At 42.5% G+C, this 18,107-nt stretch overlaps 2 protein-coding genes across 2 annotated transcripts in view; one reads left to right on the top strand and one right to left on the bottom strand.

Annotated features, from left to right (window-relative positions):
- The window catches only part of LOC119394022 (WD repeat and FYVE domain-containing protein 3), a gene marked incomplete in the record, with an annotated part of 152,166 nt that extends 149,624 nt beyond the window's left edge, over positions 1-2,542 (top strand). Inside the window, 1 exon segment of the mRNA XM_037661234.1 lies at positions 1,465-2,542. Within this exon segment, the coding sequence (XP_037517162.1) occupies positions 1,465-1,567 (103 nt within the window).
- An 8,239-nt stretch (positions 2,543-10,781) lies between these two features.
- LOC119394011 (CDGSH iron-sulfur domain-containing protein 1) lies at positions 10,782-18,046 on the bottom strand. Its single transcript, XM_037661223.2, has 3 exons — positions 17,839-18,046; positions 13,162-13,370; positions 10,782-10,963 (listed from the first exon to the last, which is right to left on the bottom strand). Exons 1-3 carry the CDS (start codon positions 17,840-17,842, stop codon positions 10,874-10,876), a joined length of 303 nt encoding a protein of 100 aa, XP_037517151.1. The 5' UTR covers positions 17,843-18,046; the 3' UTR covers positions 10,782-10,873.
- Between the last annotated feature and the right edge of the window lie 61 nt (positions 18,047-18,107).

The following is an 18,107-nucleotide window of genomic DNA, read 5'->3' as shown; positions in this document are numbered from 1 at the left end:
GCCAACCAGCTCACTGTTGTAAAATATTGACACAAGATGATTTCAAGCTACGCGCGCTGGCCGATCCCTACACCCTCGGAATTGTTTGCGGCATGCGTGCGAAGCAAAGTAAAAGTGTGGCAGAGAGCACGTGTCTGCGTGACCCAAGGAATAGCCATTGCACGCAACCCATGCGGAAAACAAGAAAAGGAGAAAAAGAAGAGGTGTAGATTGAGAAGAAAAAGAGCACTGTTCTCGGGACTGTTAGGAGTCTTCCTTTTAGTTGTTCCTTCTTGGGCACAAGTTCACCCCAACTACTTTGGTTTATTAAACGTGTGTTCTTAAACTGTGCGTTACAATATAATCAGGATGTGCTTGCAGTACTTGGACAAAAATGAGGGCCTCACACCTGTCGTGATCACACTGCGAAGGCAATCACATGGCCCTCACCGCTGTGAGCGCTAATCATCATGAGATGATGAAAAACTTCACCGATTTTCTTGTGAAATAGAAGCAGAGGTTGCAAATTTATTTGGTAAGTAAGCACAGGTTAAGGCATTCAGTTAATTTGGGCATTTCTTTCAGTCCCGTGAAATCCGAATGAATGAGGTTTCACTGCATGTTTTTACAACTCTAGTGCACATGCTGAACACATATTTGTCAGGTGCACCTTGTAACACGGTTTGACAAACGTCGTCAAACCTTGTCATTGACTCCACCCCAACCGTAGTAACTTTGGAACCGTGTTTGTGCATTTGAGAGTGTTTTCATTTTCTGCTGATATAATCAGGCACCTAGATTGTGTCATAAATAAACAGCCACAAAAGCTGCCCTCATTTGAACTGCAATAGTGTTTCAAATGTAAGTGGGATGAAGCTTTTGCACAGAGACATAAAATTGTGGATGAAAGTGTGTAGACACTGGAAGTTTTCTGACCGTAATTGTAGGCTTTGAGATTCACTTACCCAAGATGAGTAGTTGTGTCAATGAGCTTCTCTTCTACGTAGTTATGGTTACTATGCTATTTCAGTATGTTGCCTGGGAAGGCTAGCATGAATCAACATCATGTCTCAGAATTACATTGCAGAAGGCTGAGAGAAGCCTCATTTAAGAAACAAAATAAAAAGTTTTGGTAGGATTTTATTTACACATAGCCATTGCTCAACTTTATTTGGCCCAGTAAAAAGTGTCAGTTTAAAGAGAAAAGAAAAAGGAAGTAACTGTAGTAATTTGACCTCAGCTGTTTAATCTCAGCATTTCACTGTAAGACAGACACTTCAGTTGCATGTGAAAAGCATGTTAGAGTGCATCTGCTCACAAATTTTCCAGCAGTAACATGATATGCCTTAAATTTCTGAGCTACTCTAAATGAAGTTCTAAAAAAATATGGAGCGGTGGCCTCATTGTGTTGTAGCAAGTGATGCGAAGGTCTGGCTTTCTCCTCATGCTTTTTTTTTCACTGTTTGCATTGGCCTACAAATGCAGGTGCAGTCGTTTTGAATCTGAGATCAGCCGCCTGAGGATACTCAAGCCAGTGCGCGTCTGCCAAACCTGCTTCAACTCGCTGAAGCCCCCTGGGGAAACCTAGGGGCGGGACGCAGCCTTTTCTAGTCAGACATATCCCTGGACATTCCATAGCTGCTGTAAAGACTCTGTGGGCTCCTGTTGTTCCCCCGATGGTGTGCTGTATATAACGTGCATGTAAATATTGTCCTGTGCCGAGTGGTTTTTAAGTGTGTACATTAGTGGCGGGCCCATCCCACCATGCCGCCATGTAGCCACGCTTCACAGGTGTCTAAATGAAGAAAAGAAAAAAAATAGCACCAGTCAGACGACTATAGTTGCTAGGCTTCTTGTCACTACCATGTGTTATAGCAGGTTGTGTACCACCAAAGTATATATTATATATAAATATATATAAAATCCCAGAGTACTCTATGAGCTGAGCAATACATTTAACTGCTATTTCTTGACCTTTAGATGCCCAGGTTGTATTTTATTAGTTGGTAGGCTGATGTGCATGGCTATGCTTGTGCTAGGGTCTGGAATAGTGCCTACTCTCTGCTTCGTGAGTGTTGTCTGTAATGTTTTCACCGCTAAGCATTGCAAGGGAATGCACTCTGAAGCACAGAATTAAAGACTCCAGTTATGAAATGCTGCAGGGTCACAAATCTGTTTGTTAAAAGATTGTTGGTGGGCGATGAACCCCACAAAGGAAGCAGAGTGTGAAAACTGTGAAATGGAGGGCAAGCACTGTTTCAGTATGTGACATGGTCCTGCACACATGCCATTCCTATGTCATTTGGCTACCAGTGCATGGAATGAGTGTCAATTACCAGCATGTCAGCCTCTGAGACGCTTTTTTTTAACTGACTGTCGTCAACTGTTAGTCATGATACAACCCATAGCACACAAGTTGTTTTTATTAATCTTGTTCTTTAACTGAAAGGAAGGAATGCATGGCATGACAGGTCAACCCTGTGATTCAGTTCTTACGTATGTGCCTGTAGGCCATGGATGGGCAAGTTGATTGTTATTAAAATGCAGCTATGTTTTAAACACACTTGTGAGCTTGTCTTATTCACATATCAATACATCAGAACTACAGAAGCTGTTGCAGAAACAAAAGGAACCTGCAACAACTTCTGAATCTGTTATTAAATAAACCTTCCCAGCCACTGAACAGTGCCATCCTGAACACACGAGCCAAGAGTTATTCCTGTAGAGAGCAGTTTACTGTTGAAGGGAACATTGGAATGCATGGCTCCTGCTCTGCCACTGGCTGCAACAAGTTAAGTGCAACGCAGCTTTCTGCATGTCGAAAGTGGTTGTGCACGTTTCAATACTATATGCATAGCACAGTGACATACTTTAGCATTGTATTTCTAAGGGAATGTTGCAGCTGCTTAATATCAACAATTCAATATATCCAAGTTTTCTTAATCAGAAGCGTGGAAGGTGTCTTGCACACTGATGTGGTAAACTTTTATGCTGTTTAGAGAAGGTGCATTTTCTCTATTATGTTTAGAAAGTGGAGAAATATTTACAGAAAGTGAAGTTTGGCAAGTCGAGTAATGTAACGATTAGATTACCACTGGTTCTGTTGCAGCAGCAGAATGGGTGCCGATAGAATGGAAATGCAGTCAAAAAGGGCAGCAAATTATTACGTGGTGCGACAAGAATCTGGAATCGGCAGGCATAGGATGGAGTCAGCTGATGCAATGCAGAGGCAACTGAAATTCAGTGGGAGAGGCATTCAACCTGTGGTGGACACCAATAGGCTGAAAGTGATGATGAGTGCCCAGATTGGTGCTGTGCAACCACTGCAAGCAAGGAAATATACTACGTGACTTTGGGCTCCAAATGTGCTTTTGTTTCACAATAAATGTAGATATGTATGTGGATAGCACTTGCTGTCAGTGGCAAAGCAGATTGCTTTTCCTGTTTATGAGCATGCAGTGTGGCATCTGCTGCATCAGAAAGTCATCATGCACCAGAGTTACAAGAAGGTGTGCACGGCATGTTAGAGTGGTTAACAGTCGTGTATAACTGATCCGATGAAGACGAATGCCTGCAGTCTTATTGCGAACAGCTAGAATTAATGCAGAGTGGCAACCACAATACCAAACTTGCTGGCATTCTCATGGTACACAAGGGTGTTTCGTCTCTCATATACATCTAGAAAAGATGATCCAAGTACTGCTACACAAGTACTTCTATCCAAATCGGTGGCTAGGTGGCATTCAGCTGGTAAAAGGCAGTGATTGAGGCATCCGACCACTGCTGCCATAGGAGCACAACTTGTAAAAAAATTACTTGTTAACCAATGTCATTTGAACCAAAGCCCTTCAGTGCTTTTACTGGTGAAGCTTCTGCCAAAGTTTACTCACTCATTGCCCCCGGTAGAGTGTTACCACCTATTATTCACTGTCAACACCTTGAGTGGTGACTTTCATCCCAAGCAATATCCCAAGGCCAACTACCGTACAGAGTGCAAGTGCAAAAGTGGTGCCTTTGTTAATTAAAGGGTCTCCAGAATATTTCTCTCAATCTTGACAAAATGATCTCACTTCCGAATTTACTCAGTCAGACTTGCTCAGACAAGGAGCCACCCATAAAGCTGATTTTGAGTAGACCCGAGAGAGCCCTAGTTGTTGTGAACCTATGTGCTGGAGTCGAGTAGACATTGCATGTGGCTCCAATTGTTAAATCCGAAAGGCAACAATAAATGCCGAGTAAATCTGACCTTGTGCATTCATGATTCATTTAATACTATTTTGCTGCTGTAAGTTGCCAGGTTAAACAGTAAATTTTAAAGGCACATCAGTGTGTAAAGGAAAGAACTGTAAATTTCAAGGGCTCGTTTTCTTTGTTATACACAATATTAATGAGAACTAACAGACAATAATGCCAAGGAAAGTATAGGGGATGTTTTTAGTAGTAAATGTAAGGTAAATGTGAAGAAAGAAAAGTGGACGAAAAGATAGCTTGCCGCGGGCAGGGACCGAACCTGCGACCTTCGAATAACGCGTCCGATGCTCTACCAACTGAGCTACCGTGGCGGCCATCCCCCCGTCCACTTTACACTGTAAAGTGGACGGGGGGATCCCCCCGTCCACTGTGTATAACAAAGAAAACGAGCCCTTGAAATTTACAGTTCTTTCCTTCATTCATAGCGAGGGCCTCGTTCTGGCAGACTTGATGCTTTCAGGTGGTATGCGAGGGATTATTGGTCAGCTGCCAGCTCGTAATAAGTTCACGTGCTACGTGACGCCAACAGGCACAAAAAGAGTGTTCCACACTCGCCGTCATGGCTACTGGCGGCGCTGACTGACGCTCCCACGTTTAAAATGTACACATATACCCTGTAATGTGGACGGGGGGATGGCCGCCGCGGTAGCTCAGTTGGTAGAGCATCGGACGCGTTATTCGAAGGTCGCAGGTTCGGTCCCTGCCCGCGGCAAGCTATCTTTTCGTCCACTTTTCTTTCTTCACATTTACCTTACATTTACTACTAAAAACATCCCCTATACTTTCCTTGGCATTATTGTCTGTTAGTTCTCATTATAAGTGTGTAAAGGCCTTTTACTATAAAGAAATTAGATTTTCACAATGCTCTGCGTGGATCTACATACGCTCTCTCTTACACAAACCTACTGCGCCTGCGATAGGTCATCGTGTTCACAAGAGTTGTGAAGCATTACTATGCTAGATATAAACTTCACTATTAATCGCATAAAAGCACTTGCTGTCAGTTGCAATTCCAAGTGAGTCCATGGTATATCGTATAATTATGAGCAAATCTGAGGCTAGGATTCTAAGAGATTAAGTGAGATCAGAGTATGAATTTGAGTGAGCGTGGAGAGTATAATTTTCGTATTGTTGCTCTAAATAAAAAAAATTGGTGTCGACAACCCTAGAAAAAGTATCGCGGTGCCTTGGAATGCAGTGAATATGTTTTTAACACCGCTTCCTTTAAAAAAAAAAACTGCTCTTAGTTTCGATATCAAAAGGGTGGTTTTGCAGTGACATATCAACACAGTCTGACATGGGTTTGATTCACGTGGGGGCAGTAACTTGTGATGTACTAGCAGCAGCTCTGTCATCTGCTGCTGTTCACCTGCACATGGTGCAGGTAAACAACGATAAATGAATTGTCCAGAGACTCCGACAGCGATTTCGGCTGCATGCAGGACGCAGAGTTCTCAAACTCGGTGAACTGCGTTGACTCGTCATTATAAAGCCTACGAATTGAATCACCGCATTGTTCTACAGTGGATACCTGCCCACTGCGGAATACAAGGCAACGTCCAGGCTGATGATGCTGCCAAAGCTGGACATGACGCCTCGAGAGAAATGGTTGAAATACCTTTCTCGAGAAAAGACGCAGCGACACTTGTATCGGCACATGCTTGGCGCTTCCAGCGTTCCCTCTGGACAGATGCCAGTCACCAGTATGGGCCTCTTTACAAAATTGATCCATCGTGTGCCTTCGATATGCCGCAAGACCTCAACAGACAAAGACGAAACATGCTTGCACCGCATCAGACTAAACGTCGCCTACACTCATTACTTCAAGAACAAAATCAAGTTGTCGGACTCACCGTTGTGCGTTCAATGCAACGTCCTAGAAGACCTAAAATACGTTCTCTGCGAATGCAGGCGATACGCAACAGAAAGACGATCTCTGAAGGCGGCTTTGCACCTTCAACAGGACTCGTGTTTAGAACTGCGGCACATTCTGGGCCCATGGCAAAACAGCACCTGTGCGTTACGTGAAACGAAAGCGCTGCTGACTTTCTTGCGGGCCACAGGCCTGACCGAAACTTTGTAAACAGTGTAGTCTATGTATGTATGTTTGGTTGTCAGTGTATATATCATAATCATCACCCTGGAGCACCTGGAGTAGCATGTCAGGCGAATAGCCAGGCAAACATCTCCAGCTTTTCATTAAAACATTTCTCTCTCTCGTCATTATAATGTCCGTTGCGGTGGGGCGCTGGTTTGCAGATATTGGGCGGTGAAAACTTCAAAACCAAACTAAAATGTCTTATGCGTGTTTCCTGGCTCGAGTGTGTGGAGAGCATTAAACACTGCATGCCAAGGAAACAAAAAATCTCCTTATGTGATGCCTCAAAAGCATGTCGGTACTCCTTTAGTGAGCCTACTTGAGGATGATATTGTTGATTCTGCTTGAGTGAGCGAAGCAGGGTATGACTGTGAGCCCAACTGAGACAATTGCAAGTGTGAGTGATTCCCATTATATTGCTGACTTGCATGTCTTGGTTTACTACACTGCTACATATCAGAGGCACTGCTTTCCCTTTTTACAGCAAAGCTGTATAAAACTAAGCCATTCGTAACTCTGCAAACAGTTATCTACTCAACAGAAAATTATCATCAAGAACGGCCTTTACCTTCAAATAAAAAAAAAGCGACCGCGGCCACGCAGACCGAGCTCAAACAACTGGTTGACGTGACTGCAACCTCGAGAGTAATATGAAATATGAGCATATCATAACTCCACGAACAGTTATCTAGTCAACAATTACCTACTCGACAGAAAACCCCTAGCAGGGACGTCCCACTGAAACTGGACAAACCCCACTACTACCACTAGTCCACTAAAAATAAACAGAAAAAAAAAGTAAACTGGATAAGTACACACGTAAATAACCTGCACTTCTGGCCGACTCAATTCGAGGTGGAAGTGCTTTAAAGAAGCATACATCAAGTTCAAAAATTATGAATAAGTGTAAAAGTAAGTAAATGAATAGATGAAGTACCCCCCTTGTGGGAAAGTCCAAGTAAAGGAGGCAAGAGCACCCCCTCTCCCCTGTAACTGACATCTCTACTACATAAGATTAAATACTACATTAACCTCAAGCCAGGACTGGGCAGTGTCGGAGACACAGGCATCTTAGATATCACCTGAGGATACTCCTTGGGTACCTTGCATTTGTATTGTGACAAACTTGGCAGGACATTTACCAGTATAAACATTTTTGATACATAAAAGAGGGTGCCATGCATCTCTTAAGATACAAAAAATCACAGTTTCGCTGCAAGTGCGAAGCAATGAATGCGATAGCAAGAAATTGAAATGTCACACGAAGAACCAGAAGCAGCTCGATACTAGCAGCGCGCCACTGAAGCACAAAGAAGGACGCCCTAAAAGAAGGCACAGGCCTGCACAGGGCAAGCGTGAACTAACAACTGCCACAGTTGTTAAGTCTATGTGCTTGAGCAACGCGCTGAAAGTGTCGACAATGGAGAATCAGACGCTCTTAGATATTTCTTCTTCGTTTAAACTGCGGCGCACGGAGTGACCCCCTGCATCTCCTGCCACACGGGGGCGTATGATGCAAGGTTGTTTTTTTTTTCCTTCCACATCACGTGTGGGTACAGAAAATGGCCACTTTGTCGTGCGCGTCTCAAGGGCAGTATTCGAATTGAAAGAAAATTAGGAGCGCTGCTTCTGCAAGTGTCGACAATGGAGAATCAGACACTCTTAGATATTTCTTTTTCTTTTAAACTGTGGCGCGTGGAGTGACCCCCTGCGTCTCCAGCCACACGGGGGCATCTGATGCAAGGTGTGCCTGGTGTTCTTTGTTTTTTTTTTTTCCTTCCACATCATGAGTGGGTACAGAAAAGGGCCACTTTGTCGTGCGCGTCTCGAGGGCAGTTTTCAAAGTGAAAGAAAATTAGGAGCATTACATGATAGAAAACACGCTCACGCTCCTCTGAAATTTGCTTACCACAGCGATACATGGTGTATATAAATAGGTCGCCGTTATTTCACCGGCGCATACATGGCATGTGGTTGTCTAACGCAGCGCACTGGGGAGCGAGGGGTTGCTGGTTCGAATCCACGGTCGGGTACTTCAGAATTTTTTCTTCTGCTTTATTTTTCTTTGTGCCTTTTATATATATATACATACATATACATATCCGGGCCATGACAGCCACGCAAAAAATAGGTATATAACTGCTATCGCAATAATATACCTATCACAGAAACCACAAAAATGCTCAGTCACTGAAACCTAGCCAATGATTACAACTAAAGCTTGGCCTATCGAATGACAATTTTTTGTTAACCTTTATTTCTATTAAGGAGGTGTGGTAGGGTAAATCAACCAAAAAAACCAATTTTTTCTCATTTCATAATTAAAAATCGAAGCCATTTAAAAATGGCGCCGAAAACCACACCTTCTGAAGGACACAAGGGTTTGTTCACATGTTGTTTTCCATCATTGTTTCTGCATGTACATATTTATAATAAATATGGCTAGATCGGTTAAGCATATTCAGCTTCTGCGATTTTCATAAGTTTTGATTGCAAATTTTCCCACCAGGGATGCTTTTGTAGCAGTCATTGGTTTATGTGTGAGTACTTTCCGCAAGTTTAAAACATAAAAGTGCATTTTTCACAAGATTACTTTCTTGAAAATGTTCTAACCTTGGTGCATCTTTTCTGAAAAACTATCAGACCAATTAGGCTGAACTTTTTCAATTTCAACTGAAAGTTCTCAATTATGGTACTGAAATCCTTTCCAAACAGTCTGAACTAAAACTTTCAAAAACTGTGCAAGTTATAATTAAGAAAAAGAAAAGATTAATTTGAAAGTCCCCGTTACAGTATGCGACACGTGAGGGCATTTTTTTTTTTTTTGCGAGATATATGTAGAAACCCATTCTTTTAGCTAGGGATTAATGCCATTCTCATGTGGAATTACTCGGCAAAATTTAACAGTTATACTCCTTTTCATTTCTTGAGAAAAAGGTACATTTAGTTTTACACCCCAGCCTAAAATTTGGTACCAAAATGCAAGAAAGATAGGCTGCAGGGAAAAATTACACCAAGCGAAAGCCAAAAGCATTCTTATTCGACGCACAAAATTTTACAGTGAACTATGGAACAGTTGCTGAGATGTAAAGCTGAAACCAAGACAACCCATTTACCCCTGTCATACCCTCTCAACTAAAAACTACCAGAATTAGAATGAACCATTTGCTTAAAAGTGCCACCTGTAAAGACTCCAACATTTCTCAGCTTTTATGCAAGGCAAGCACTAGTCTGCATAATGTCCTTGATAAATTAGCATGCTGCACAGCATTTGCATATCAAATACAAGCAGGGTGAACCAAAACTAAATTATCTGTCAGTATTAGAGGAGTATATCATATGATCAGTCAGATTAAGTTAGAAAACATAAGACAATGCAATTCCAAAGGGGCATTTCTCAATAATTTTTTTCTCTAGGGTGAATGCTTAAACTAAGATTGATGTTGGCCACTACTCAAATTACTTTTTTTTTGTTATCGCACTAGCTGCTAGGTGCCCATACCATCATACACATGAAACATTATAGCAGTGATCTCTGTGCACACCATTCGTTTATTGGTTCTCCTTGCTAGTAAAACTTTTTATGCGACAGGCAGGAATCTGGGTCATCGCACACCTGCAGTTTCTAGTCCTCCACTATGCAGCTAATTGGAATTTTCCATTTCGCAAAACATATGGCACACACTTGTGCACGCTACTACCCTCTCCCTTCAGCTTTTCCATTTCTATATTGCTGCGATGCGTACTGCTATTCCAGCACACATGAAAACACCACTGACCCACTTAGGTTTACTGATTAGTACATGTTAATTGTAAATTGTTCGAACCATTATCAACTGAAATTACTGCAAAATGTACATTACTTTCGGCTACCACCGAAAATTTAGTGCACCTTTCCCCTGACCCCCCCAGCCTGTTCTCATTGCCTGAAAGTCTACGCAACAATGAGACACGCATGCCCTCATCAAATCACTCATTGATGAGGGCATGCACAGAATCACTCGACACTGAATCGCTCATGAAAGTAATTCTGGTGCTGCAGAGACAACCACATTCGATTTCGCCACCTCCCAACAAAACTTGTCACGCACTTGACGGAACATGCGACTGGAAACAGAGTAAATTGAGAATTACAAAATACTAAAAGTCCTGGAGTGCACTCACCTGAACAGTGCTGCCCATAGTTTTTCAGCATAGCCCACAGAAGTTAAAAGCACTGAGCAATGTGTTTACTGTGCCATACATGTTTAGCGTTGCGAACCTTTGTAGATTTTTTTTACTGAACCTGCAATTTTTTCCGATTAAACATCCTGCTTTGCACAGTAGATTGCACAACACATATCACCAAGGCTTTCACCCATCTTACCATTTCATTTTTTTGAACACACTTAAAGAGACAAAAGTGTCCCGATATCTACCCGCATGTTTACAGCAGCAATGAAGAAAGTGAGGGCACAGTCGCAATGAAATTTATTTCAAACTAATAGCTCCCAAGCAAGCAGGAAAACGTTCTAATAGGTTTTTGACGTTGGCCTGCTAGTACCTTTAGGCGTCCTTTCGTTTGACAATTAAAGGACCAACATTGTCACCACATTCTTCATTGTGTTTGTTGTGCGATCCATCACAATAGGGAAACTGAAAAAAACAAAAAGTATATTTTTTTTCAGAATATACAAAATAAATTAGCACTGAACAAACATGCACAAATTTAGTACAGCTGAAATTTCTTTACCAGTCACCATTATGCTACAATGAAAAATAACTGTTGCACAATTTCCCTGTGACCACAAATTTTGTCATGCAAATGTGTAAACTACAGTTATATTTAAAAAAAGCACAGGGGAAGAAAAGCAGCAGGGAATTTATCTTTTATGGCTAGCGACTGACATAGTAACAGAAATTTAAGCACTAATGGTTCACACATTTACCTTAATGTTCTGCACAAGTGAACAAACACTCTGAATACAGAAAATGAGAACACAAACTTTAAAGGTGTGGATATTTTGCAAGAGGCACTAAAAGACTAATGTGACACAGATAACAGGCCTTGTCATAAGGCCAGGTTCAAGGGAAGATGGAAGCTTGGAGATGGAAAATTTTGAACTCGGGGGTGACGTTGGCGCCAATGCTTCGACAAGTGGTGTCTTGTCCCCTTCAAGGCTGCAACTTGACGACAAGACCGCTTGTCGAAACGGTGGCTCCAGCGACACCCATGTCCATGAATTTTTCAGGCCTTGTCATGGTTATAGCCATTCCCACTTGCGGAAATATGACAAGAAAAAGCTAGATCCTCTTGAGCTATGGTGCTGGTGCCATTTTTTTGGAATTCCTCGGACTGCCAAATGCACAAATATCTCTGTCACAAAAGAGGTCAATCCTGAACATTCTTCCAAAGCGAAGGAAAACAAACAACCACTTTCTTATGGTACGTTCGGCTGGTCGTTTTCGAGCAGTTCAGAGTGCTCTGGCGACTCTCATCACATTTGTCTGGTCAAAATCGAGGGCTCTAAATACATTCAGCTGGTTCTTTCGCAGCACCATGCTTCAGGTGCTCTCACTCTGAGGTCAGAGCACAACCAAGATCCGATCACGTGACTGCTCCAGCTTTCGTTGGCTGTGGCTGCATGCACGGTACGCCTGCGTGCCTTGTTTGTTTGCAATGGAACATGCGGTGATGTATATCCTCTTCCAACCTTCAATCGCTCTGGTGTGCAGCTGCATGTTCAGCTCAGGCACGCTTTCTCCGATCTAGAATGGGCTCCGCGTTGTTGCAGTCAGAGTAAGATCGTGGTAGCGGCCACTCACACGTGCCGTTATTTTGCTCATGTCATGCAAGCCACTAATTTAGTGAACTGGAAATTAATGTTAGCCAAAGTGGTGGGTAAGAGAAAATGAGGCCAGCCATGCACAATATGGCGAGATGGTATTCGCAAGGCCACAGGGTCTAGAGGAGCTGAAAGAACACCAAATAGATCTCACTAGCGGCAACATACTCATGGTGTTAGCAGGAGTTGCCAGTGACTCAACAGTACTTGGCTAGAGTACATGCTACCAAATGCACATTCTGTATGCAGATGCTAAAATAAAGGCACATGCTTCCTATCAAATCTCAAATATACAACTAAAATGTCCGAGTGTTGTACTATGGTCGCATTGCAGGAAATGGGGTTGACGAAAAAATTTACCTTAGCCATTCTTGGACTTGCTTTCATAGTAATTTCCTTTTTAGTCTCGTGAAACTTTTAAGTGAATGACAATTATTTTAACTTCCTCTCAACCTTGTGATTTCCAGAAAACTAATTTGCTCAATCATATTCTTCTTGCACATTTATTAAAAAAATGGCTCGTCAGGAAAGGCAGCAACCAGCTTCGTTTTAACGTTACATTAAACAATTTACCATATCAACACAGACTGAAGTGCGAACGAAAGTACAATTTTGAACATAGAATTAACTGAGCTAAAAGACAGCAACAACATTCACGTGATTAGATGCACAACTGGTCACACAATGTAGTCCCAATACTCCACATTTCAGTATGAATTGCATCTCTGGCAAATGTCAATACGTTATGATGCATCCTAGTGTGTTTGGATAAATATTTGCCAAAACAAACACGCAACAGTAAAACCAAATATTAAAGCCGCTAAAGGCTCTGGTGATATGCTGAACATCTGGCTTGTTAGATGAAACCACAGCCAGCTCGGAAAATTTATACCACACAGTAAGAGACCATTTTCAATTTTGAAGCTCTTCCAAGCACATCATGATGTGTGGGATTTCATTTAACTGAAGTGAACATACTTGGCGAAGTGCAGTGTGTCAGGCACATACCTTCTTGGACTTCCAACAACGGCAGAAGACTGCTTTATTTCCAATGTCCTCAATGTCGACAGAATTCACAATTTTGGGGTTAGTCATGTCGATTTGCAAGTTAACACGTCCCTTTGCCTTGCCATATGACCTGTAGGCGAGGAAGGCAAAGCCTAATGCAGCTGCTGTGCCAAGCCATGGCAGGTAGGGGAGGACGGACTCCTTAGTGCCTGAAAGAAAGAAAATGTTTGTCAAGAATTAAGGGGACAAAAAAAATTGGGTCTTTATCATCAGACAAGCCTTATGCGGCACAAAAAAAAAACACCCTAACTGCAAGATGAGGCTTGATAAATCAGAAGAGATGCAAGCCAAACATAGGGGGGGGGGGGCTACACAGCCTAGAAGTTGCTATGCCAATTTGTCATGAACTTTTGACAGTCTGTTCAAACCTAATTCATTTGATAATCGACAGAAGAGCCAAAGACTGAACTAAGTAAATTTCGACAACATTTTCTGTGTCACAACAGCTCAAATACAAACGTAATGTTAAATTTATGACACAGCCACCTATGGTTACGGCAAGGCTTTCTTTTGAAAGTTTTGCCTCACTTTCTGTTTAGGTAGTTGACCTCTTTCTACAAAATTAACAATTTTTAAAGTTGGCAAGTACCATGGAATTGCTGATGACTCCTGGTATCACCGGGAGCATATGAACGTAAGTGACATCTATTTATTACAAATTCTTTACCCTTTCGGACACCCCTATGAAGAACTATCCGTGAATATGACAAATCGATATGTTATTTCAAGGCACTCGATATTCTATAGCAACAAAAATAATGTCATAATATGCTAATTTATGCCTGTTATAGTAATTAATCCTAATCAAATTGTAATTAAATATCCATTTATTCTGAAGTCATTCATGCTCCGTTTTTGCAGAGAATCAAATCTAAGGATAGAAATATAGTGCAAATTCGTGTCCGGTTATGTCCATTTTGAGCAAAGAAAAATTATACTTTTTGACATGGCCTGCGGGAAGTGAACGTCTTGTCGATTCGTCTAACATTGTAGTGCCTTCAGCAAAGTGACCACATGCAACATTACACTGCAAAATGAAGTTAAATGAAGACAAATTTATTATGCAGAAGGTTCAATTCATCCACAGCTCAATGTATCTTGCTCTTTCGTAGCACCTAGTCGACACAACTATCAAAAACAAGTGGTGTACACAATTGTGTACATAGCATCTCAAAGAGTTAAAGGAGTCCTGACACAAAAATTTTCGCCCCACGTTTTTTTTGCTGCAATGTGTTGCTGGGGGCCTGTTAGTCATAGCACGGCACATCGTTTGCTGCAGTGCACAACAAGTAATTAATTATAAGCTCCTCATTACCGACACAGCCTCAGTTTCGGTTTGACAGAGCTCCAAAAACGACAAGCCGTCGGGTGCAACTATCACCACCTAGCGAGTGAAACGCTCGGTCACGTGAGCACACAGAACAGTGACGCATTTCCGCGCGGTCTGTCGTCGTCGGGCTCATCATCGTCTGATGGCGACGATTTTCTTGCGGCGGGGATGGAAGAAATTTTCGACGTGGCGAATCACTTCAGGTTTGACCCGCTGGCGAGGAGCGATTCGTCGGGAAGCGCGTCAAGACAGAAATGGCGGCTACGACGTCATCATAACTTGTACCGGCTACAACGGTTACGTAGGGGAAGTAGGGGGGTCACCTCGGTAACCTCCGAGGGTGTCAATGCACTAGGTGCGGCCTATAATGCTGGATCGCGCTCGCGAACTTCAAAATTCATATAAAATACCTTCCAAGCTTTATTCGCTGTCGATATTTTGCAGATGGTACACGCACGTACATGGGAATCGATCCAGCAGGCTATCTCGGCCGCGAAATTTTGTGTCAGTACCCCTTTAAGCTCACCAAGACATTTTCCTGCGGCCTGAGAAATACCATCTAGTGGCTCTCTCACCTTCCACTGTGGCTATGATTAATTTTCACTTCATTGAAAAGGTAGGTTGCCCACATGACACGACCAAAATAAGGAAGGTTTAATTTTGGACCTTTGCATTAAAGAAACATCTGAGACTAACACCCCTAATGGGCAAAAGACTAGCCTCTTTCTTCTTATGTATTATGTTTTCATTATTTCTGTATATTAGTTATATCTTGTTTTGTGCATTTGTGTAAATATTTATTTACGTTGAGTTTCTAACAATGTTACTATTTTTTCGTGCAACCGTCACGTATGCCTTGTAACGGACCATCGGCCCAGTCAAGCTGTTATTAAACAGCTTTTAGCCAATGGTATCCCCCAGAATGTACGTATTTCTGGAAATAAAGAAAGATATGAAAGTCCACTGGTTTCTCAAGACTCTATGCCAGCACCAAAACATAAAATAATCTAGTAGGGGTGTGCGAATATCAAATTTTTCGAATACGAATCGAATACGAATATCCACCTTCGAATATCGAATATCAAAGGAAAGATGCCTCCAAAGTAACAATATTTTATTTAACATGTAGCTATTTGAAAAAAAAAAAACATTAACAGCCTGACTGGCAACACAACATACACTTCTATCTCCAGAACACAATGTCCAGGCTAGCACAATGCACATCAAAACACAAGCAAATATCACGGCTCAATGAAAGTAATGAATACATGTTATCATGAAGAAATATGAGTTGCTCCACATGATCAGGCAGCAGGCGCTCCCTTGTAACAGAGACAACCCTCCCTCCTCCCCCCCCCCCCCCCTGCCACTGAAAAGGCACGCTCGCTTGGAACAAAAGTGGCTGGTATAGGGAGTTACATGGGGCAAAGCTTTGCCAGACTGGGGTATCTGAACAGTCCACCACCAGTCACGTGGATCACTGTCTTTCTTCAGAAGTGGTCCCGCATAGTGAACGAGTGGTAGTGCGGCACGTTACGGCCGCATAATTTTGAAAATGTACGGTTACATGATCGCCAACAGCGCTGCACGTCGGAGATGCACCAGCAATAAATCATACGCATTGGGGCGCTCGTCGCAGGCAGATATCGTGCCTCCGTGTACTTACGATGTGTATCGCTCCTCTCGGCAACGTTTTTAGCGATACGAACGCAGCAGAAATGTGGAAGACGAGTTATTTTATGCATGATAATCAAATCGCATATTCGAATTTTTCGAATATTCGAAACTTTTCGAATACACGATTTTCGAATCGAATACGAATATTTCGAATGTAATATTCTTCGAATATTTCGAATATTCGCACACCCCTATAATCAGCGTTTCACAGCCTCGCTTAGCAAATTCGGCAGTTGCCAGAATGAAGTGGCCATGCAAAATCACGCTTTCATATTTAAACAGCTGACTAAAGAGTCCAACAAGCAGAAACTACAATGCAGTCCTTTGCCTTGCTACTTAGTTTCACATGCATGCAAGCAAGCATGTGAAACTGTAACAACGGGTAGGCTCGATTTATCAGTACCATTAAGTTTACAGAAATGCAAGCCATACTGCCAACCTTTTATGTGTGAACTTGATTTCTTTCTCGTGTCGCGCAGAAAAATTTAATACGATCTTGCCCATGGTGGAATAAAGCACAGCTTGACTGGAGGTAAGACTCCTTTCGCCATTCGCAGAGAAAAATATTGTGGTGGTGTCCTCATTTGGCGAGATGCAGAAAAATAAATCCTTACATAACGATTCTCAGAGCCTAAAGCAAAAATTCTTATGCAACTTTAAACAGCGCTTTTCGTAATAAGGTCATGGTAAGCTGCTATGCGGTCAGTGGCAACTTTACCAAATAGATAAACCTAAAAAAATACGTCAATATGACGTATTGCACTAGGGTACGCCCAAATGATAATTTGCATGGCGACCAACAAAGGAAAATCCGACGCGATCCCGTATATGGCAGCGCAGCTATAAAACGCACGGCGCAGGCCAGGAACAAAATTAAACATAATGAGCACGCAGGAACAGGTGCTAACTAGCTTAGGGCTCCAGCACAACGCTGGGAGTCATGAGCGTGCCAGTTTTTAGTTTCGGTTTGATGTGAAAGCGTCGAGCATGAGCAGCCTTTAAAGTTCTAACCAAAACAAGCTTGCCAGTCGCTAGTTAAAGTGAGCCTGGCGCGGCCTACTTACAGGCTAGCTCACAGTCAGTTATCCAGGCCACAGTTGGCCTGTCTGCGGTGTTGAAATTCCGAGGCCACAAACGTGCTCGCAGGATGTTGAGATAAGCTTTCGGATACCTCATCCTCCGTCGACAGGGTGGCGGCTCACGGACTTTCGTCCAGCGAACCCTTCGCCTCTGCAATTTTTTTTCCTTGTATAGGGCCTAGTAATTACAAGCCCTAGTTACGAGCCTTAAAGCATATAATTAGGGGCAAATACGCAAGCGAAACGGTCGCATTTTATATCGCCGAAGTACCACTGCGTTAGAAATACAGAGTGCCAAAATAATAATAAACACGCACTTTTTTTTTTTTACCCTGCACACGATTTACGTAGACACACATCTTAATTCACGCAATCATCTTAACTGTGGTCGCGCAAGAAAACACGCTAAACGTATGCACAATGAAATGAACGTTGTGTTTATGTCTTTATGGGGCAACAGGTTAACTAGATAATACGCAGATGCAGGCTTGACCGACATGCACCGAGCTTAGTAGAGAAAATGGAGCTTACTCATTTCGGTTCAAGGCGCGTTAACTTCAAGAGCAAGTGGAATGGTAGCCGATCTGAACGACGATCACACTACAGCATGCTTCTCCACGCAAAGCCCGATTTACTAACTCCACGAGCCTTTCGCTAAAGACTGCACTCGGTTGGGTCACAACCTCACAAATGCTCACAACTCGTGCTCGGTGCGCTCGCCGCCTCGCCGTGCTCGCGGTGCTCGTGCAAGAAGAGGCGAAAGATAACGAAACATTAAATACTTCGTTTTAATTTCAGAA

The sequence above is a fragment of the Rhipicephalus sanguineus genome, chromosome 1 (genome assembly GCF_013339695.2).
Source record: "Rhipicephalus sanguineus isolate Rsan-2018 chromosome 1, BIME_Rsan_1.4, whole genome shotgun sequence".
In the NCBI taxonomy this organism is placed as follows: domain Eukaryota; kingdom Metazoa; phylum Arthropoda; class Arachnida; order Ixodida; family Ixodidae; genus Rhipicephalus; species Rhipicephalus sanguineus.
Note: the sequence above shows the minus strand (reverse complement) of the source record. Positions and strands in the feature narration are given on the sequence as shown.

Excerpts from the sequence above, each read along its gene's own strand:
- LOC119394011 (XM_037661223.2), bottom strand. Across the intron at positions 10,964-13,161 it reads GTTGTTGGAAGTCCAAGAAG|TTTCCCTATTGTGATGGATC; the intron begins GTATGTGCCTGA and ends TGTTTTTTTCAG.